This window comes from Perca fluviatilis, chromosome 6 (genome assembly GCF_010015445.1).
Source record: "Perca fluviatilis chromosome 6, GENO_Pfluv_1.0, whole genome shotgun sequence".
Taxonomy (NCBI): domain Eukaryota; kingdom Metazoa; phylum Chordata; class Actinopteri; order Perciformes; family Percidae; genus Perca; species Perca fluviatilis.
In genome coordinates this window covers 20,932,626-20,950,954 of record NC_053117.1, presented here as the reverse complement: position 1 = coordinate 20,950,954, position 18,329 = coordinate 20,932,626, and the positions used below count along the sequence as shown (strand labels likewise).

The 18,329-nt window shown below is 40.8% G+C and overlaps 1 protein-coding gene across 3 annotated transcripts in view; it reads right to left on the bottom strand.

Moving 5' to 3' along the window:
- The window catches only part of si:ch73-72b7.1 (netrin receptor UNC5C), a 199,864-nt gene that overhangs the window by 98,895 nt on the left and 82,640 nt on the right, over nucleotides 1-18,329 (bottom strand). For all 3 annotated transcript variants that reach the window (XM_039802570.1, XM_039802571.1, XM_039802572.1), the window contains exon 2: nucleotides 4,566-4,802. In XM_039802570.1, coding sequence (XP_039658504.1) covers nucleotides 4,566-4,802 — 237 coding nt within the window. The remainder of the gene's footprint in view (nucleotides 1-4,565; nucleotides 4,803-18,329) is intronic.

Here is an 18,329-nt window from a genome sequence, read left to right as displayed (position 1 = left end):
GATGCAGGCAGCTGTGTACACACGTCTGACATGGGACCTAGGTTTCAGCACAAATAACTAAACATCTGATTAATAGGTTTAACCTGTTTGCTCACAGTGCACCAGTGAGACAACCTGGGAAAAATGTTGACCACATTTTCTGGATGTGTGACAACTTTATATCACACAGAGTGGAATCTCATTATTGTCAGGCACATAAACAATATGCAGGCAAAGAGGTCAACTTAAAGATACAATCTCGAAGATCTCCGTTTCGTTCTCTTTGGCAGCACCTATGGCTTATATGTTTTTTTTTAAGTTTAATCGACTGTAGTATTGGCTCTTTTCTTTATTTCTTCGGCCACAGTAACCGTTTACTCCCAACACTAGCAGAGAACGAAAAAAACAGTACACCGCTTTACACACAGGAGTTTAAAGCTGCAGTAGGTAAGATTGTGAAGAGCCAGGACTTTGCCAACAAATTTGAACATTGACAACTTCTCAGTCCCTCCCCCCTTTCTGCTGCAGCCCAAACCATCTCCTAAGCCCCTCCCACACAACGGAGTTTGACAGAACTGCCGGCATGTCAGACAACATGTTCAATAACTAAACACCAACACAATGTTAACTTTACTCACCAACAGTAAAACGATGCTAACTAGCAGGCTACCGTTAGCCATTTCAGCATCATATCAGACCGTTACTATCGTTCCGTTACTATCATCCTCACCAACGTAGCTTTGTGGACTTTTGACTACTAATAACCAAGTGAAAGATAAATCATTCATGGTAATTATGTTACCTGTTGAGAGGAAATGTGGCTACATCTGCATCGTTCTTCAGATCTTTAAAATCCTGCAGCCACGCCACCTCTGAAAAGCCACTCCATTATTCACAGAGTTTTGGAAAACCTTTCTGCAGCTCGTGCACGGGGAGGGGGGAGGGGAGAACGCTATATATGCGTGTGCCTGAGCAGTGATTGACAGGCAGATAGACAACCCCTGTGGCCCTGATTGGAGAAAATTGACCGGGAGCGGTGGAATTTTGCCAATGGCACTACAGGCTGTAGGAGGTGCCAGAGGAGCTGTTATTTTTTTTTACATAATTCATCTAGTTCTACTGGAACATAGGGTCAGTTTCAGCAAATATGACAGAAAGTTAGTTTTATAAGACTTACCTACTGCATCTTTAAGAGCGAGTCTGTTGCGCTAGCTCCACCTACCCGCTCTGGCAGACCAACCACTGCTGGGTGATGGAAAACACGTCACTAACTGTAAACCGCTTTTGATTTTTCTTGGGAATGTCGCCACAGACAACCAGTTCATAATACTGCAAATGCAAGGGCATTCATCAGTTGGCCATAGGCTCAATCACCATTGTGTTACATCATTCGGCGATAGTGACTTAAAAAAGAACATTTATTTAAATGAGATTGTTACTTCAACTTTAAAGAGGAAAAAAATAACTTGATTTTAATTTACACCTGTGCACCTTAGTGTGTTCAAATACCTTTAAATGGTCTGCTCATCAGGACACATGTAGTACAAATAGTCTAGTAAGTAACATCCTTTGTAGAAATAAAATATGTATTTAGGGACCGTTCAGTATTTATGGAATGGACCACCGGAGGGAAATAGGGGAGGGTCATGTCTTTTTATTCTTTGTTGATGGGAGGGTCATCCATTTTGTTTTTTGTTTAGGGGGGAGGGTCATCCAACTTTTGTATTCATGAGAAGAGCAAAATTTCAAAGTGGTTTGTTTGGTGCATATTTATCCATGTAGCTCCATGTAGCTCTCTGAGTCTCGGCCCCTATTGCTAGCATATGGGTCCCTCCCTGTTTAGTCAGCCGGACAATTCGAGCTGGAGCTTTAGCGACTGTGGGATTTCTCAAACTGAATAAACCCCGCTCGCACATATAAACACAAAACTGCTTTGCTAGCTCCATCGTGTTGTAACTAAGACATCTGCTAATTTTATTCATTAGCATGATTGCCGTACTGTTTAGTTCAAAAACATCCAAAACACCGTATGAAAACATACCAGACGCAAGCTTTTATTTTGAAAAGTCGAAGCTCGCGGACTGCACCAGCCAGGAGAGCATGCATGAGACGGAGGGTCTCCAGTGATTATTTGTGAAATTGTGCAAACAACAGCCTTTTCAAGGGATTTGAGAAGGAAGGACTGGTAGCATGCAAGCTCCCAAATTGACGCTTGTCTGAGAAATGGAGTTTTGGATAATGTTCACCTTTGGCAGCTTTACCTATTATGCTAAAATGATGAGGAAGCCTAGTGAGGAAGCCTAGTGACGAGTCCATAGCAACCAGTGTTGAATTTGTAATTTCCCAGTGTCCTTTGTTGAATGGTCTCAATGATTTATTGTTTTATTTCATGTGAATACTAGTTTACTAGATGAGTAACTTAGTATTTGAAGTAATGCAGTAATGCAGGAAGTGTGCATTTAGATTCCATGCTTATTGTGTTTCCACAACTATGTTAGTGAGTAAATCTACTGAAATGGCCACCACACCATAACAGAGGAGTGTGATGTGTAAAATGAGAATGCAGAGGTTTAGTCACATAAGTCATGGCTGTAAAAAAACAATGGCTATTTGGGTATCTTTGCCAAGTGCAAACCAGTACAGAATGCATCAAAAAATTTTATTGGTGAAGGGAGGGTCAGGTCTATTTTGATTAAAGATCCAAAAACTCCTCCGGTGGCCCCTGAAATAAATAACGAACAGTCCCTTACAGTTTCTTTCAATTGCTAGACGACAGGGGCAAAACTGGAGTAACATTCGCAAAACTCACAGCAGCAGTTCATGTGGACCAAACTCTAGTTCGTTTTTCATTGCTTGAACAAAGTTTTCAAAACTCTACACACTTATCCCATGGCTTTAAAGGTCCCATGACATGGTGCCCTTTGGATGCTTTTATATAGACCTTAGTGGTCCCATAATACTGTAGCTGAAGTCTGTTTCCCGAAATTCAGCCTTGGTGCAGAATTACAGCCCCTAGTGCCAGTCCCACAATGAGCTTTCCTTAGTATGTGCCATTTCTGTGTCTGTAGCTATTGAGGAGGAGAGAGGGGGGGCAAGGTGGAGGGTGGGGGTGTGGCCTTGACCAACTTCCACTTTGCTCGTTTGAAAGCCATGATATCTCTCTCTCATGGGTGGGCCAAATTCTCAGGGTGGGCAAAGCAGAGAAAGGGGAGGTAATCTTGCTCCTTATGACCTCATAAGGAGGAGATTCCAGATCGGCCCATCAGAGCTTTCATTTTCTCAAAGGCAGAGCAGGATACCCAGGGCTCGGTTTACACCTATCGCCATTTCTAGCCACTGGGGGACCATAGGCAGGCTGGGGGGACGCATATTAATGTTAAAAAACCTCATAAAGTGAAATTTTCATGCCATGGGACCTTTAACCACAACCTGCACAACTATGTGGATCTATAGCAGTTTGTTCAAATGCTAACACACTGCTGTCAAAACTGTTAACCACACATTCAAAACAGAATAGACTTCAGTCTGGTGCCTATCAAACACTGCTGATTGCAATGGTTTCTTGTTTTAGACTTGTTAGTGAACACATACTGTATATACAGTATATAGGGAAATAAAGAAACACCAAATAAGAATGAAATAATTATGCATTGTACTGTTTGAGAGAAAGTGAACAGGTAAAAGAGCAAAGATACCAATATGTCCAGGTTGGATCTCTGAGGTTATATACACAGTTGTGAAAATGTGAAAAACACTTCCTTTACTGTAGTAAAACTGCGCACTTAACTATTTTTCACAAAGTAATGGAGGCGTAAGCAATGGGAACACCACAGTCATTTGTATTTAGAGATAATGTAGGTTCATGGCAAGAGAAGACATCCAATTTGTTGATTACGTAAAAACTTCTGATCTATTATGTACCTAGTAATATAGGTAAGCAAACTGAGGATTTTCATTCATTCTTGTTTACCTCAAAACTTATATAATAAAAAAAATAAAAAAGGAAAGAAAATAATTTAACTCCTTTCTTATAGCAAATATTGATCAGTGTAAAGTCACTTAAACTATACAAACTGTAAAGATTAAAAGTTTCTATTTCCTGTATTGATTTGATGCTAGTGTTTTTACTCTCAGTGTGTTCTGAGTGACAGTGTGTGTTATCTAGATGAGGATTGTTCATAGTGTTTGGCTGCTCTGAGCCTGTTTTGAGACATGTGTGAAGAGTTGTGTTGTTAGGAATGAGTTTTGCAGGTGATGTGAACTGTTTAGCTCAGGTGACTGTTGGTAATGCAGACCGTGGTTAGAGTTTTGCCATGTGGCTTCAGTTATGACCAGTGTCGTTTAGTAATAAAAAAAAACTGTAATGCATGTATATTGTGAGCTGACCTGTTGTATGTTTACCAGTAAAGTGCCAACATCAGCAGTGCATTCATGCTTATTATTTTACTCTGAGTTAAACAGTGTTTCATTTTTTCAAAGTATGATCTGATCCGTCCACTTTCTTTGCACTACTGCACTCTCTGATTAGATCTGAGTGCATGTTTGTGTGTACATGACGTGATGTGCGTGTGCTGGAATTCACGCACCTGAGTTTTCGTCCACCCTCTCCTCCACAGTGTGGTCTTTCTGATGGACCCACTCGCTGTTGCACTTGAAGTAAATCTGCGTGGCAGGCGTTGCTTTGCAGTAGAGATTGACAGGTTTATTCTTGACAATGTAGCCTTCCTCAGGTTCAAACAGGAAGTGAGGTAAGGGCTCCGGAGGGTCGGAGGGGAAGGTTTCCGGGAGTTCACTCAGACTCAGGAAATCATCATCATCTCTCACTGTGAAAGGAGGAAAAGAAAAGGTTAATTTCGAGAGTCACTGCTATTCAGTATTATCACAGATTTCCAGCTCAATCAGGCTTTGTTTTATCAACCGGCTTTGCGGACAAACAGGGACAAAAGTGGTTTCAGTAAGGAAATGCTGCATTCTTTTATTCATTAATTATTGTTCTGGGATTCACACCAGTGAGCAGCATTGTCCCATGAACTGAGTGTGTATGAGACAATGTCAGTCTCATCTGATCACTAATAATTGCCGTGTCTCAAGCCGGTGACCTGGACAGGGTACAATTTTCTTCCACTGAGCCATAAAATGCAAATTTAAATAGCAGCTTATGCCGTGTCCATTTGTAGATACCTTATGGCTGGAGTTATTTCCACACAAAAAAGCCACAAGATTCAGATTTTTGTATCTGCAAAAATACACAAATGTCTCTGTGAACCTATGCAGAGAAGGGCGTTATGGGTAACAACAGGTCGCAGAGGCTCAGGAGCCAAAGCACACACATCCCAAATCTCCACACGTCATATACCTTCCCTCATGGAATTCAGATACATTAATCACCAACAAACTAAAATTCAGATCAAAAAGTCACTAATGTTAAATAAGTTTGCACAGTATATTCAAAAGATATGTTTGTACCCTCGATCCGTGCCTTATAACTGTCTGCAAACCACTCCTCTGTTGTGGAGAAATTCATATTTTAAAAGAGGGGGGATAAATTAAAAGTGGAGAGTGCAACATAAGACTCTTCGACTCTCTGGTATCTTTAAGGTCAGCTCTGCCAAGATGGGTAGCTCTTATTCAACAGTGCTACTTTACGTGATGCAGAAATTTCCACTAATTTACTTTGCCAGTGAATCCACTATCAGTGCAATTCCACTGAAATTTGTTTGTCTTGCTGAAAAAAATCGGAAACAGACAGAGTGCTCATTTGGCCAACCCTAAGGGCACCAAGAACTGTATCCTCCTCCATCCTTCTCTCTCTCTCTCTCTCCTTCACTTTCAGTGTGTCCAAACTTCACGCCCACCTGTGAGCTCAATCAAAGCGACACAAAGAATGTTTTGTCACTAGGTTGCCAAGGTCACCAATACACAAGAGGATTACAAGAGCAGGTGGGAGGGAAAGGAAGGCAACTTTCTTTCTTTCACTTATTTAAACTGTTCGCACACACACACATATGCACGCACGCACACACACACACACAGACATACACACACACACACAAACAAATTGTAACTTGTATATCCCCTCCATTCCATCCAGTTTCATTAAGACCGCCTAGATCTTTTTCTGTGTTTGATTGCCTCACCTGGAGAGCTTTGACTCAGGGAACATTTTTGACACAGCTTTAAGGTTTTTGATGAGTCACGGCTACAGTCACACAGAAACACTTACAAAAACACAATATACAGAAAATGCAACAGATAATTGTCCATTTATACGCCTGTGCACACAAACACACACATTCCTTTAAATGTGTGTGTCGTCCTTATCTTGGTAAATAGCAGAGTGCTGTGGGCTATGAGCTAAAAGCAGCTTAGGTAAAACAAGAATCAAAAAGGACAAATAATGAGCAGGCGGCATCCCCACTTTGATGTTGTTGTGGAAAATCTCTTTGGTGTTCGGTGATGAAGCTGGAAATTAAGATTGTCTGACACACTGGACTTATCTATGTTATTTTCTTTATTCTCTTGCAAGTAGAAGGAGACAGTTTAACAGAGTGCAAGCAGTCTGAGTACTTATAATGGATCTCTATAACTGATATATTATAATATCATAAAGAAAACAGAGTAAATATTGTATAAAAGTAAATACATATACAGTCATGAAAATATAAAAAAACATGCAGTAATGGATAGCATATAAAAGACAGTATGATAGATAAAAACTTTCCACTACAATGTCAAAAAGCTGACATGTTCTCTCAGTTCTGTAAATAGTTCTCTGCGAGTATAAAATCAGTAGTCACTTTCACGGCATAATTTCATTATCTGTAGGAAATTTTCTCCCACTCTTGGTTATTTATCCAGTGTCATTTTCACCCATTTCTGTCAGCCTCTTCCTCTTTCTCTATTGCCATTTCTTGTTACTTTATGTTTCTCCACCACTCCTACCCCTCTCTCCCACTTTTCACTTTGCCCCCAACACCCATTCTCACCCTCATCTGTCATTCAGAGAGCTGGGGGTGGGGTGGGGTATGCGGCGCTGTGTGAGCGACAGCTATAAAATATTGATTGGCACCAGAAACATGATAGCCAGAGAAAAGGGTGGGTGGAATTGAGAAAAGCTTTGTCTCAGAAATGCCAACTATTTTCTTTCTCTTTTGCGCTACCCTTGCCTCTCTGGTTCTCTCTCTTCCCCCCATGTTTACTCCTTCATCTTCTTCTTCCTAAACCTTCTCCCTTCCTCTTGCTCCTTCACTTCTTTACCCACCCTGCTCTCTTCTGATCTCCTGACAGAGTGAATTACTGATCCTAACAGCCCACCTCATAAACGTCTTGCCTGAATGCTGTCATCAGTAATGGATGGCTGTAGCAGAACAATGTCCAGGTTCGATTTACGCCATGTAGTAAATATGCACCGGGGGCAAAACACCCATTTTTTCCCTTGCTCGCGCCTGTAGGCCTGTACACAAATCTGCTAAGAATGATGTCATCAAAGGTAGCCAATCATTTTCAAATGTCAGTGACAATGTGAGCTGATCTATTATATGGATAGAGCGCTTAATGGATAAATGACAGAGGGAAAGAAAGGAGAGAGGTAGATTTTGGAAGGAAAACTATAACAGTGTTTCCCATACATAGGTTCTACTTGGACACCCCGCCCAGGTAGATTGATTCCCACCCAGGTACATAAAATCCAAATAACATTGTATTTGTATGTATTTGATGTATTTTTTACAGGGCACACAGACCAGCAGCCTCCAGCCCCAGTGTGAAGACTCATAGGCATAGATTTGGTTATGGACGAAAGGAACATACATACCATTGTCAAGGTGTTGCTGAAATGTCTCTACTAATATTTTAAACTATCTCAAATACTCACTTTAACTTCTAATAGTGTTCTATGCAGAGTTGCAAGGCTTGTGTGTTGTTTTTTTTAGTACTACTTTGATGGAAAGTAAATGAGTAGGATACTTGTTACTTACTTCGTATTTCCTCACAACTGTGAATATTTGTCGTCCTCCAAAATATGCCCCCCGTATGGCCACTAAACAACAACGCTGATCCCTAGCACTGCTTTCTATTTTCAAGACTCTAAGGCTGAGAAAACCAGAGGTATGCAACCGTGTTTGTGTCCTAAAGCAAGCCAAACGCAGCCATATAGGGTCAAAATGCCTCATGGGTAAGAGTGTAGGTGTGTCTGTGCAAGTGCGTGTTAGGGTTTTGTGTTCTTGGTAAGTGGTCTACGATGTGTATCAGTGCAGTAGCCGTGGAAATCATGAGATCATACGTCTAACCCTCTTATCAGCTAGTTAGAATCAACAGCAGCTGCAAAAACATATACGCAAAAGGAGAAACAGGCACACATACACACATCCCGTAAATAGACACACTTTTAAAACCTCTACCCCTTCATCGCTAATCCTGTCCTGCAACCACTATCTACACCACACACACACGACCAACTAAGAAAACAATGCTGGAACAATCCCTATCAATCTCAGACACTGCCAAATTACACAAGTCACACATATAGATGCATGAAAAAAAAACAAAAAAAACCACACACACACACAGTGCAAAAACAGTGTACACTAAAACAAAAAGAACAAAAACATGGGTTCACACATTTTTCCTTTTTTTGCTATCTCTCTTCCTCTCAGAGTCTCTCCTATCCGTCTAACAAACACACACATTGTTTAACAGGAAAATACAAATACTCATTCTCAGCACTCATATTACCCAGATATCCTGCCCACAGAATATCTGCCCGCAATCATACCCCAAAACACACACACACACACACACACACACACACACACACACACACACACACACACACACAGGCCTGGAAAAACATGCAAACAGAAAGAAATACCAGTAAACCCTTAAGAGCATGTCTTCATCCAAGCATGCACTAAAGCATGACACAGAAGCATGCAGCACACATACTAGGATCACACATGCACAGCACACACAGTGGTAGAAATGGATAGATATGGATACTATGGATACTATGAACTGCCTGCTTTCGTCAGTGTCTCTCTCTTCTTCTTTAGCTCTACCACAATTTGCTGATATTATTGCATTTTTTTTGTTGTTGAAAATAAATGTCTAACACTATTGAGGATTCAGTGCTCAAATAGTATTTATGCTTTGAAAAAACACATATGTGTGAGTACGTTTTTGTTTATCCAGTTTTTGTCTCAAGACCTGTGAGTTAAACCTTTTCTATCTATAAAGGCATTTAGAATATTATTGCTACTGTACCTCTAGGAATGGCTTTGGTGGAAAGAGCAGTCATTGAGATGAGCCTTTTCAATATATCTGAATGGTAATGTTTTTTTCAGGCCATTACTCGTAACTTTTTCAGCCCTGCATGCCATTGTTTTTTGCAAAGCCTGTTGTAATCCAGAAGTTTTTTTTTTCTTTTGTGTTGCAAGCACAAAATAACAAATTAAATAACCCATTGGAACTTCCATCCAGAGTCTGTTACATCAAGACATTCAGGAACTGTTTACAGCACCAATAGACACAAAACAGGATAAAGTTTTTTAATCGTCCTATTTTGTTTTCCTTTACTTCATGTATTTCAGTTTGTTTTTTCTCTCTTCCTTATCCAGAGTAGTTGTCAGATGATATGTGGTTCAGATGATGGTGATAAAGCAAAGACCAGCAACGGTATGCTGGTTCACAAAAGACAAATCAAATATACACTGCCAGTACGCAGGTGTTTGGTGGTGTGTGCATTTTAGAGTCAAATATGTTCATAAATAAAACAAGGGCGGGTTGAGTCAGATGAAATACTTGACATAGCATGACAGAATTATACACCGTGTCCTGGAGAGTCAGTTTCCTTTTGAAACAAGACACCAGGCAACCACACATCATCTGCATCCATTGGAAACTTAATCAGGCGCTTATCCTCAATTGCCACTTTAATAAAAGTCACATTATTCAAGACACGAGTAGACATGCAAATTGAGAGAACTCAATCACTCCATTACCTTTGTCCAAAGGGATAATTGAATTTACATATTTTTGAGTATAGACTTCAGAAAAACAAAAGTATACACTAAAAACGCAGTCCTACACTAAATCATATCTTTATGTAGATGATCACAGTCGTGACCTAACAGTTGTTTTTTTTTTAGAGCTATTGGTTCAACTTTAGGTCATTTTTGACCCTGTAGTTTGTGAAGATGTTGTGTTGAACTGTATTTCATTGCATTGATTTTCATATTTGGTTGTAGATTTGTTGGGCTTTTAGATTAAATCCATTACAAATGAACAGCTGCATTATTTCACGTGGAAGAGGAGTTCCTCAAAGACTGGGTAGCTAACCATGATGACAGAAATAACTCAGGGAAGAAATAATATATCATGCACAGCACACTCCTTGCCATAGTCAATTATATATCCCCCCAGGCTTTCAGGGCTATACTAGGCAATTCATAATAGCACAAAGTACTTGAAAGCTAAAGTATCTCAATGCGGGACCAGACTGTGACAGCTGGTTGGCGTCCACAGACTTTCATTGTGTGTGACATGTAAGGCCCCAGCTAAAGCCTGGAACTAGATTTACGACCATTTCTGCAGAGGGGTGACTCTGTCAGGCCACAGCTGGCCTCAGTTAAGAAAGAAGTAAATAGATGCAATATTTGTAGAATGAAAACAAATAGGGTATCAGGGGTATCCAGGTGGCCTAATGGTTATGTAAGATGCATAATGCAGACTATAGACTTATTTGTGAGAGTGAGATTTGCATATAAGAAATAAGGAAAATGGTTCAAGAAAAAACAAATATCAAGAAACAGAAAGAGCAAGAAAGAGAAATAGCAAATAATACAATATACTCCTTCCGTAGGTCCTTTTTACTCCTGAAGTCAGATTTTTATTTGATTTCCTTTCTCTCTACAATAGTGTTAACATAAAGCACCAGAAAAAATTATGAATAACTTTTTGATATTCAACATTTTGTATGTGTTAGAGAGGCATCACTGCTTGGTAACTATATTTATACATTGACATTGTGCAGTAAAGCACAGTTAATTCATATTCTGAATAATGAGACATACCACGCACACCAACAGGCACACACACATTCGACTCCAGCCACATTCAGTGTGCGCGCACACACACACACACACACACACACACAGTGTTGGATTTGACATCCATATTTTATTTATTCCCAAATTACAATTCAGTAAGATGCCTCCAGTTATCAGGCTAGAGTGCAGCCAAAGTGCATATTAGTGTGTGTATGTGTGTGTGTGTGTGTGTGTGTGTGTGTGTGTGTGTGTGTGTGTGTGTGTGTGTGTGTGTGTGTGTGTGTGTGTGTGTGTGTGTGTGTTGTGTATGGAAGGAGGGCTGTCAATGCACATGCATTTTTAAACAGGAAAACTGTAGGTCTATGCAATGGCACACATTTATGCATTTGTATGCGCATGTGCATGTATGCAAATGTGTGGTGTGCATCTTATTGCCTCAGTAGTTGAATATTAAGTGTATTTTGTACATCTGAATATGTGTGAATATACAGTAGGTGAGTATTTATGTTCTATAGCAGAATTCTGGAGGCTCTAAAGAGACCAGTACAAGACTATAATAGCTTTAGTCTCTGATCAATGACCACTTGTGTGAGTGTTTGTACATTTGCCTACATGGATGTTTATGTAGTTTCTGTTCTAATTACCTCTTTTTAGTAAATACAACTCCATGTTTTGGGTGCTACATAGGTCTAACATCATGCTTCAATTTATATATTCAACTTATTTCTGTTAGCATTTATTTAGTTTGTTAGGCTCTAGGGATGGTTGGTGAGTCGGTCCACCACTTTGGTCCGTACTGAAATACCTCAACAACTACTGAATGGATTACCATCAAATATTTGCAGACACTTATGGTCCCTGGGGGATAAAGCTTACTGCCTTTGATGATCCCCTGACTTTTCCTAAATAACTTCAGTCTTTGCTACAAACTCCAATTGCGCATACTAATTGTTTTGCAACAGGCAAAAACATCAATGAGGTTAGGAATTTCTGCAACACTCCAATGAACTGAAAAAACAACAGAAGAGATGATGCATAAAGCCAATTCATCCAGTCAGAATGATCTCTTTGTATTATGAGGTCATAAAATTCCAGAAGAAACAAGAGTTATTAAACAATAAAATGGGCGAATTAATAAAATTATCTAATATTAAGAAAACAAAAAGACAACATTTCTTTACTGCACTTGACTCAAGGCATGAACACCATTTCAGAGGCTGCTTGGTTAAGAGTCAGATTGACACTAGCACACTCACGGTTGGACATATCACATGTATTCAATTGGGCACAGTTTAAGTTCACGCACAGCACAGGAGCAGCTGATGAGTGGGTGTTTGCAGGTAGGCAGTGTGAGAGCACTCAGCTGCTATTTTTTATGGCTGTCTCTGCCAAACGTTACATGTACACACATACACACACTTCACAGGACTGTATGTGCATCTATGGCGGTTTCTTCATTATTGTACAGCTTCACTCCTTGCCTCTGTCATTGTCTTTCCTCTTTGTCTTACTCTCTCCCGTTAAGCACATTTCCGTGTTTCAAGCATCTTTTTGCATGTGATCTGGCCAGCAACAAGATTTTTGGAAAGCAGTTTTCTATACTTTCTATACTAGAAAGAAAGAGAAAGAGGGAAGGTATACAATATACTTCTCCACATAAGAACTGGGAAGCAGGTACGCCTCGTTTGTCCTGAAGTGGCCACTAAGCCAGCGCTTATCTCCAGTTTCTGTGGCACGAGTCAGCTTAGGGGTACTGATGCACCTCACTGGGCAGCACAGGATGATCCAAAGCAGGGGTTAAAATCAGATTACCCCCTATAAGGTTGAGCGCCAAGCGATGAGGCTTTGGTTACAGTTTTTCGTATGTGTCTTACATATGACTCGGTACGTGGGTGGAACCCTAAATGTCACGCTATCAGCCACTGCGATCACGGTAACACCAGATGAAAACCAATCTGTTTCAGTCTTTGGCTATGCTGCGAGTTTTAAATCTACCTCCTCCTTCTGAACTAGGTCACTGGTGTAAGAACCAGAAATGGCAGGCCATTTAGGGCAAGTCTCTTCCCTCAATCTCTCTTCAATCACGCTAGGTAAAATTCTGACTACACCGAACTCAAGAAAAGAAGAAATTTGCCATAATAGAATTTCTACAACTAGCCCCAACGCATTCACAACATAATACGTACTGTATATATGCGTTTCTTTTACCAAAGGATTGCAGTTTGCAAATCATCACAAGCGTAATTCGTAAAACTGTTTAATCACATCAAAGTGTCTGTCTGAAACTGAATATTAACACCACCATGATAAAAAAGAAATGCATCCAGGTAGGAGAGAAAAAGATAAAAAAAAACAAGTAGAAAACCACATGGACAGTCAGAGAAAAATAATTATAGTCATCTCACAATCATGAAGAACAGTTATCAGCTGTGTAATGCTGTCAGCAAAGTCTCACTTTGTATTACACACACAATTGTACTGTACGCACACCCCCACATATCCACATGCAGATGGAATATCTCATTCATATGCATAGTCTTATGTGAGCTTGTGGGGGTACAAACTTGTGTGAGTTGCTGTGTAATGTTATCTTCCAGATGGATTTTGTCTCCCTTACCCCAGGCCTAAGGGAAATGCAAGACTTCGCTTTCATTCATGTTCTACTATCACAGCTCAGCATCGCTATTAATACAAGCAGCCAGCGCAGGGCAGTGCATTAGAATATCAAAACACTGGCCGGGGAACGACTTCTATTTTCAGGGAGATAGGATAATGTTTTTTTCTGGGTGGCTGACAACTGATAGTACGGCTGGCTGGTTGTGTGTACATTTGTGTTCCATGATCCACATCTCACTATCCACCTGGCTCTCTCTGTGTTCACCGTGGGTGTCTGCATATTTTTCACCTGTCAGTATCTCTCTGTGCTGGTCTGTCTTTATGATTACTTTTTTTTTTCTATCTGCCCAAAAACGTCCCTCCGCTCTTTTTCATCTTGGTCTGTGATGTCTTTCCCGATTCCTTTAGAAAACCTGTTTATATTCACGTTTTCTGTGCACCTTTCTCTTCTTTTTTTCCCTTTTCCTTGCAGCCTAGTTTCACTCTCCTCTTGGTTTAGAGGAATGACAGAGATTCAGCCATCCTTCTCTCTTCGGTCACTTCCCCAGGGGCGCATTTCACAACGACCCCTACCCACCCAGCCACTGTGCAAGACTACGTCTCTTCTTCCTCATGGCTTTCATCATTTTTTCCTTCTTCTGCTTTTCTGTGTTTCCTTTTGTCCATCCTTCTTTCCCCTATTACCTATCTCCTCATCCCTTCTGCTTCATACTGCTCCTCCTGTTTATTTCAGAAAGGAAAAATAACACCATGCTGAGCCCAGTTTATTAGATTATCTTGGTGAGGACAAACTGGTACCAAACACACACGCACACGCACGCACGCACGCACACACACACACACACACACACACACACACACACACACACACACACAAAATAAAGATGGCCTCAACTCAAATGATAAAGAACAGCTTACAGGCTTATTTAATTTGAAGATTTTCCCATATTTTGGCTATTTTGTTCAGAGCTGGAGATAAAATTGGATCAGACATTTCACTGTTCATGCCTTTCTCCATCTGGAGGCTCAATGTCTCTTTCTCGACTTCTTATCCCTCCTCTCCACCGTCTCTCCTTAACACCCTCATGCTTTCCGACCGCACGACTGTTTCTTTCCCTCGCCTAGCCAAACTCTCTTTCTCCCCTGCTGTCTTCCTCTCCTCTTCTCAGTCCTCCCCTGTATCTTTCCCCTCTTTCTCTCTCTCTTTCTCTGGAACCTTTCCACACTTCCCACTCTCATCTTCTATCCACATTTCTCGCCTTTCCATCTTCACTCCTTCCCCAACACTTCGCCTCCCTGCTTTGCTCTCTGGCATCTTTTCATTCACTGCCCCCCTGCAAACTCCTTCTCTCAGCCTTCATCTCTCCTCCCTCCTTTACCTCTTCAACTGAAACTCTTCTGCTTTTTCCCCATCACACTTGCTCTCTACATCCTTCCCTCTCTCCCTCCCTCCTTAGGTCACTATAAATAGAGCCTCAAGGGAGTTTCATAATGGACTTCTGCCTCTGACCTTATTACAGACACATTACTGCCCATGCTTTTCTCTCTTGCCTTCTCTCGCTCCGCATACTCACACACAGTACACAATTTTTTCGCATCTCTCTCCTTTATCTCAATAAAGTGTATGTCCACATCTCCTCCCTTTGTCATTTACTTTCACAATTTTTCTATTGTGTGTGTTCCACATTTTGTCACAATTAATTTTCTCCTAATCTTAACAAGATTGAACATTTGGGATTTGTCTGTGTATTATTTGTCCTCTCTAGGGGTTTTTGCATCATGAAAAAAAGAGAAATCTTAATTTGTTTTTGAGCTAACATAAAAACACATCATTAGTGTTGCATTCTTCCTTGAAACTAGTGGCTTTGGTTAAGAACTAATGAGCTAGCTCGCAGCTAGTGCTACCTATTGGGTTTAATGATAAATGCCAGCAGCGCTAGCATTTGGAATCTCGAGTGCCAACTTAGGGGATTTTGGTCTGCCATGATGTGAGCCAGATGGGGAAGAAAATACTGAAGTCCAAAATGTCAAGTTACTCCTTTGACACCATCTCCGTTGTTTTGGCCCTCTTTCTGCCTGATCCTCTGCTGCCAGAGTCCTAATTAATTTTATCTTGGGTCTGCTACCCTCACAAGTACTACTCTCTGAAATGAGCTGTGCTCGAGCTTGTGGGAACTAGAGCAATGGTTACTGAGCAGGGGCGCAACAATCTCAAGAGTGAGGCTGTGTGTGTGAGAGAACCACAGCAAGAAAGAGAGAGAGAGAGAGAGAGAGAGAGAGAGAGAGAGAGAGAGAGAGAGAGAGAGAGAGAGAGAGAGAGAGAGAGAGAGAGAGAGAGAGAGAGAGAGAGAGAGAGACTTGTTTTATTTTCAGCCTTATTTTGGTAAAATCCGAAGTCTTTATAAATTACACAATAGGCTTTAAATGGGTTTCAACTGCTTCTGGGCAAAAAACATTCCCAGCCCAGAAGAAGAGACTGAATCACTGATAATTGCCAGTGACAAAAAAAATCAAAGTGGGCCTAAATGAAACCTGCCATTGGGGTTTCACAGTAGATGTCTCAGCCCAAGCTCAACAGCACCTGAGGGTGTTGACATATTTGGGCCGTGTTCAGACCTAAACATAAATATTACTTTCAGTAATTAAATTACAATTATACATATACGATTTACACCAATTACATTGGCATTGTTGTTACCTCATTTCATCTTACAAAAATGTACTTCTGTGAGAAGAAGTCAACAGGTTATGACTTGCCAGCTAGTCAACCTTGAAGGTGTTCTGGATGGTTAGTCATTGAGAATGTGAAGAGTTTGAAAGGGAATACCTCCTTTGAGGATTTGGCCAGGTGATGAAGATTTGGAGAAGTTTTGATGTGAAAACAATTGTTTTAGTTTGGGCCAAAAAAATAGTAGTTTAGTAGTTTCTGTGTATGCATTAGAATACTTTAAACCATATTGATCATGTAGTATAAATTGTGAAAGATAAAAAATATACGTTACATTTTGCTTTGTGAAATGTTAGCCTTATCCAAAACATTAAAGGGGTGATAGAATGCAAAACCGATTTTACCCTGTCATAGTTGAATAACGACAGTTTGGTGGGTAAATAGGACATATATAGAAGCTCAAAATCCCACTGACACCCCTTTACTATGAAAATCTCATATTTTGAAACTGCCTCTGAAAACGGGCGAATCCCAACAAAGCTGAGTTGCTTGCGTAAGCGTCTCAAAATCCGGAACCTTAAGAGAACAGTCACGCCCCAACATTTACATAGGCTACACAACTGACCTGAGATCAGGTAGTCTTCTGAATCTAGCTAGGTCACGCAGATCTCTGCTATTCCATTACAAAATTCACTTCTGAAACTTTTTTATGCCGAAATTAACCATATAAAGCTCCGAATATGGGCCGCTTCACGAAAAAGGATGGCTAATTGCAAATTTTCTCCGACTGTGTGCCGGAGTTTAGTGCCGGTGTTGGTGGGGCGGGGGTTGCTACATCAGCACCCTGACCGCAGTGTCAGCGAAGCTTGTTACGCCCGCAGTCTTTAACCGCGCCCCGCAGGTTCCAGTTAATCTTATAATGGGTATGTGTGTTGAGTTATTTAAACAAACAATCGGGGAAATAAATGCCTCTTGTCCGCGAGTCTCATTGATAGAGCCGCGGTGAGATGGAGTCCATCAATGAGCGCTAGCGGCCTCCTCCTAACTCTGACATTCACAAAAAATACATTCAATTGAAATCGAAATCGGACAAGTGTTAGCTAAGCTTTGTAAGACCTTGAGGAACCTGTAATATTCATGCCGTGACGAAATTCAAACTGTAAATATACTTTAGTTATGGAAAGTGGGCAAGCTGCCGTATTTCCCCATTGTAATGAATGGGGCATATAGCAAGCAGCTGCTCGGTCCTACAAAGACGCTTTATGCGTTCATAAAAATGCCTTAAAATCAAATCGGACACAACGGTTAGCTTTATAAGACATTGGGGAATGATGTTGTATAAGTGGCGTGACCGAAATTCAAACAGTAAATATAATTTAGTTATGACGACAATGTAGCTAGCTAGCTGCGGTATTTCCCCATTGTAATGAATGGGACATATAGCAGCAGCTGCTCGGTCCTACAAAGACGCCGCGCGTTCATAAAAATGCCTTAAAATCAAATCGGACACAACGGTTAGCTTTATAAGACATTGGGACATTCAAAACCGGAAATGTATTATTTATAGATGTAGTTATGCCGGCAGCTGGCGCCGGAGCCCGTAGTGCAGTATCCACAAAGGGTGACTTTGGCGCTGGGTATGGAGCCCAGCAGGCGGCCGCTTCTCACCAGACTGTGTGGAGCTCCTAAAGTCCGACACGTCTTACCAAATTTGCAATTAGCCATCAATTTTTGTAAAACGGCCCATATTTGAGCTTTATATAGTTGATTTCTCGCTTAAAAAAGTCTCAGAAGTGAATTTGGTAATGAAACATTGCAGTGTCTGGAATATGAGATTCTGTCGCTTCTCTAATGTATGTGTATTGGGGATTCGCTCAACCAATCAACGCGCATCTCTAATGTCTGCGTATGGCAAGTCGCTCAACCAATCACCTCATACCAATCACCAATACTCATCTAAATATTCATGACCATACCATATTTGGAAGAAAAGCTCTTGTTACAAATAGGGCCAAAACACA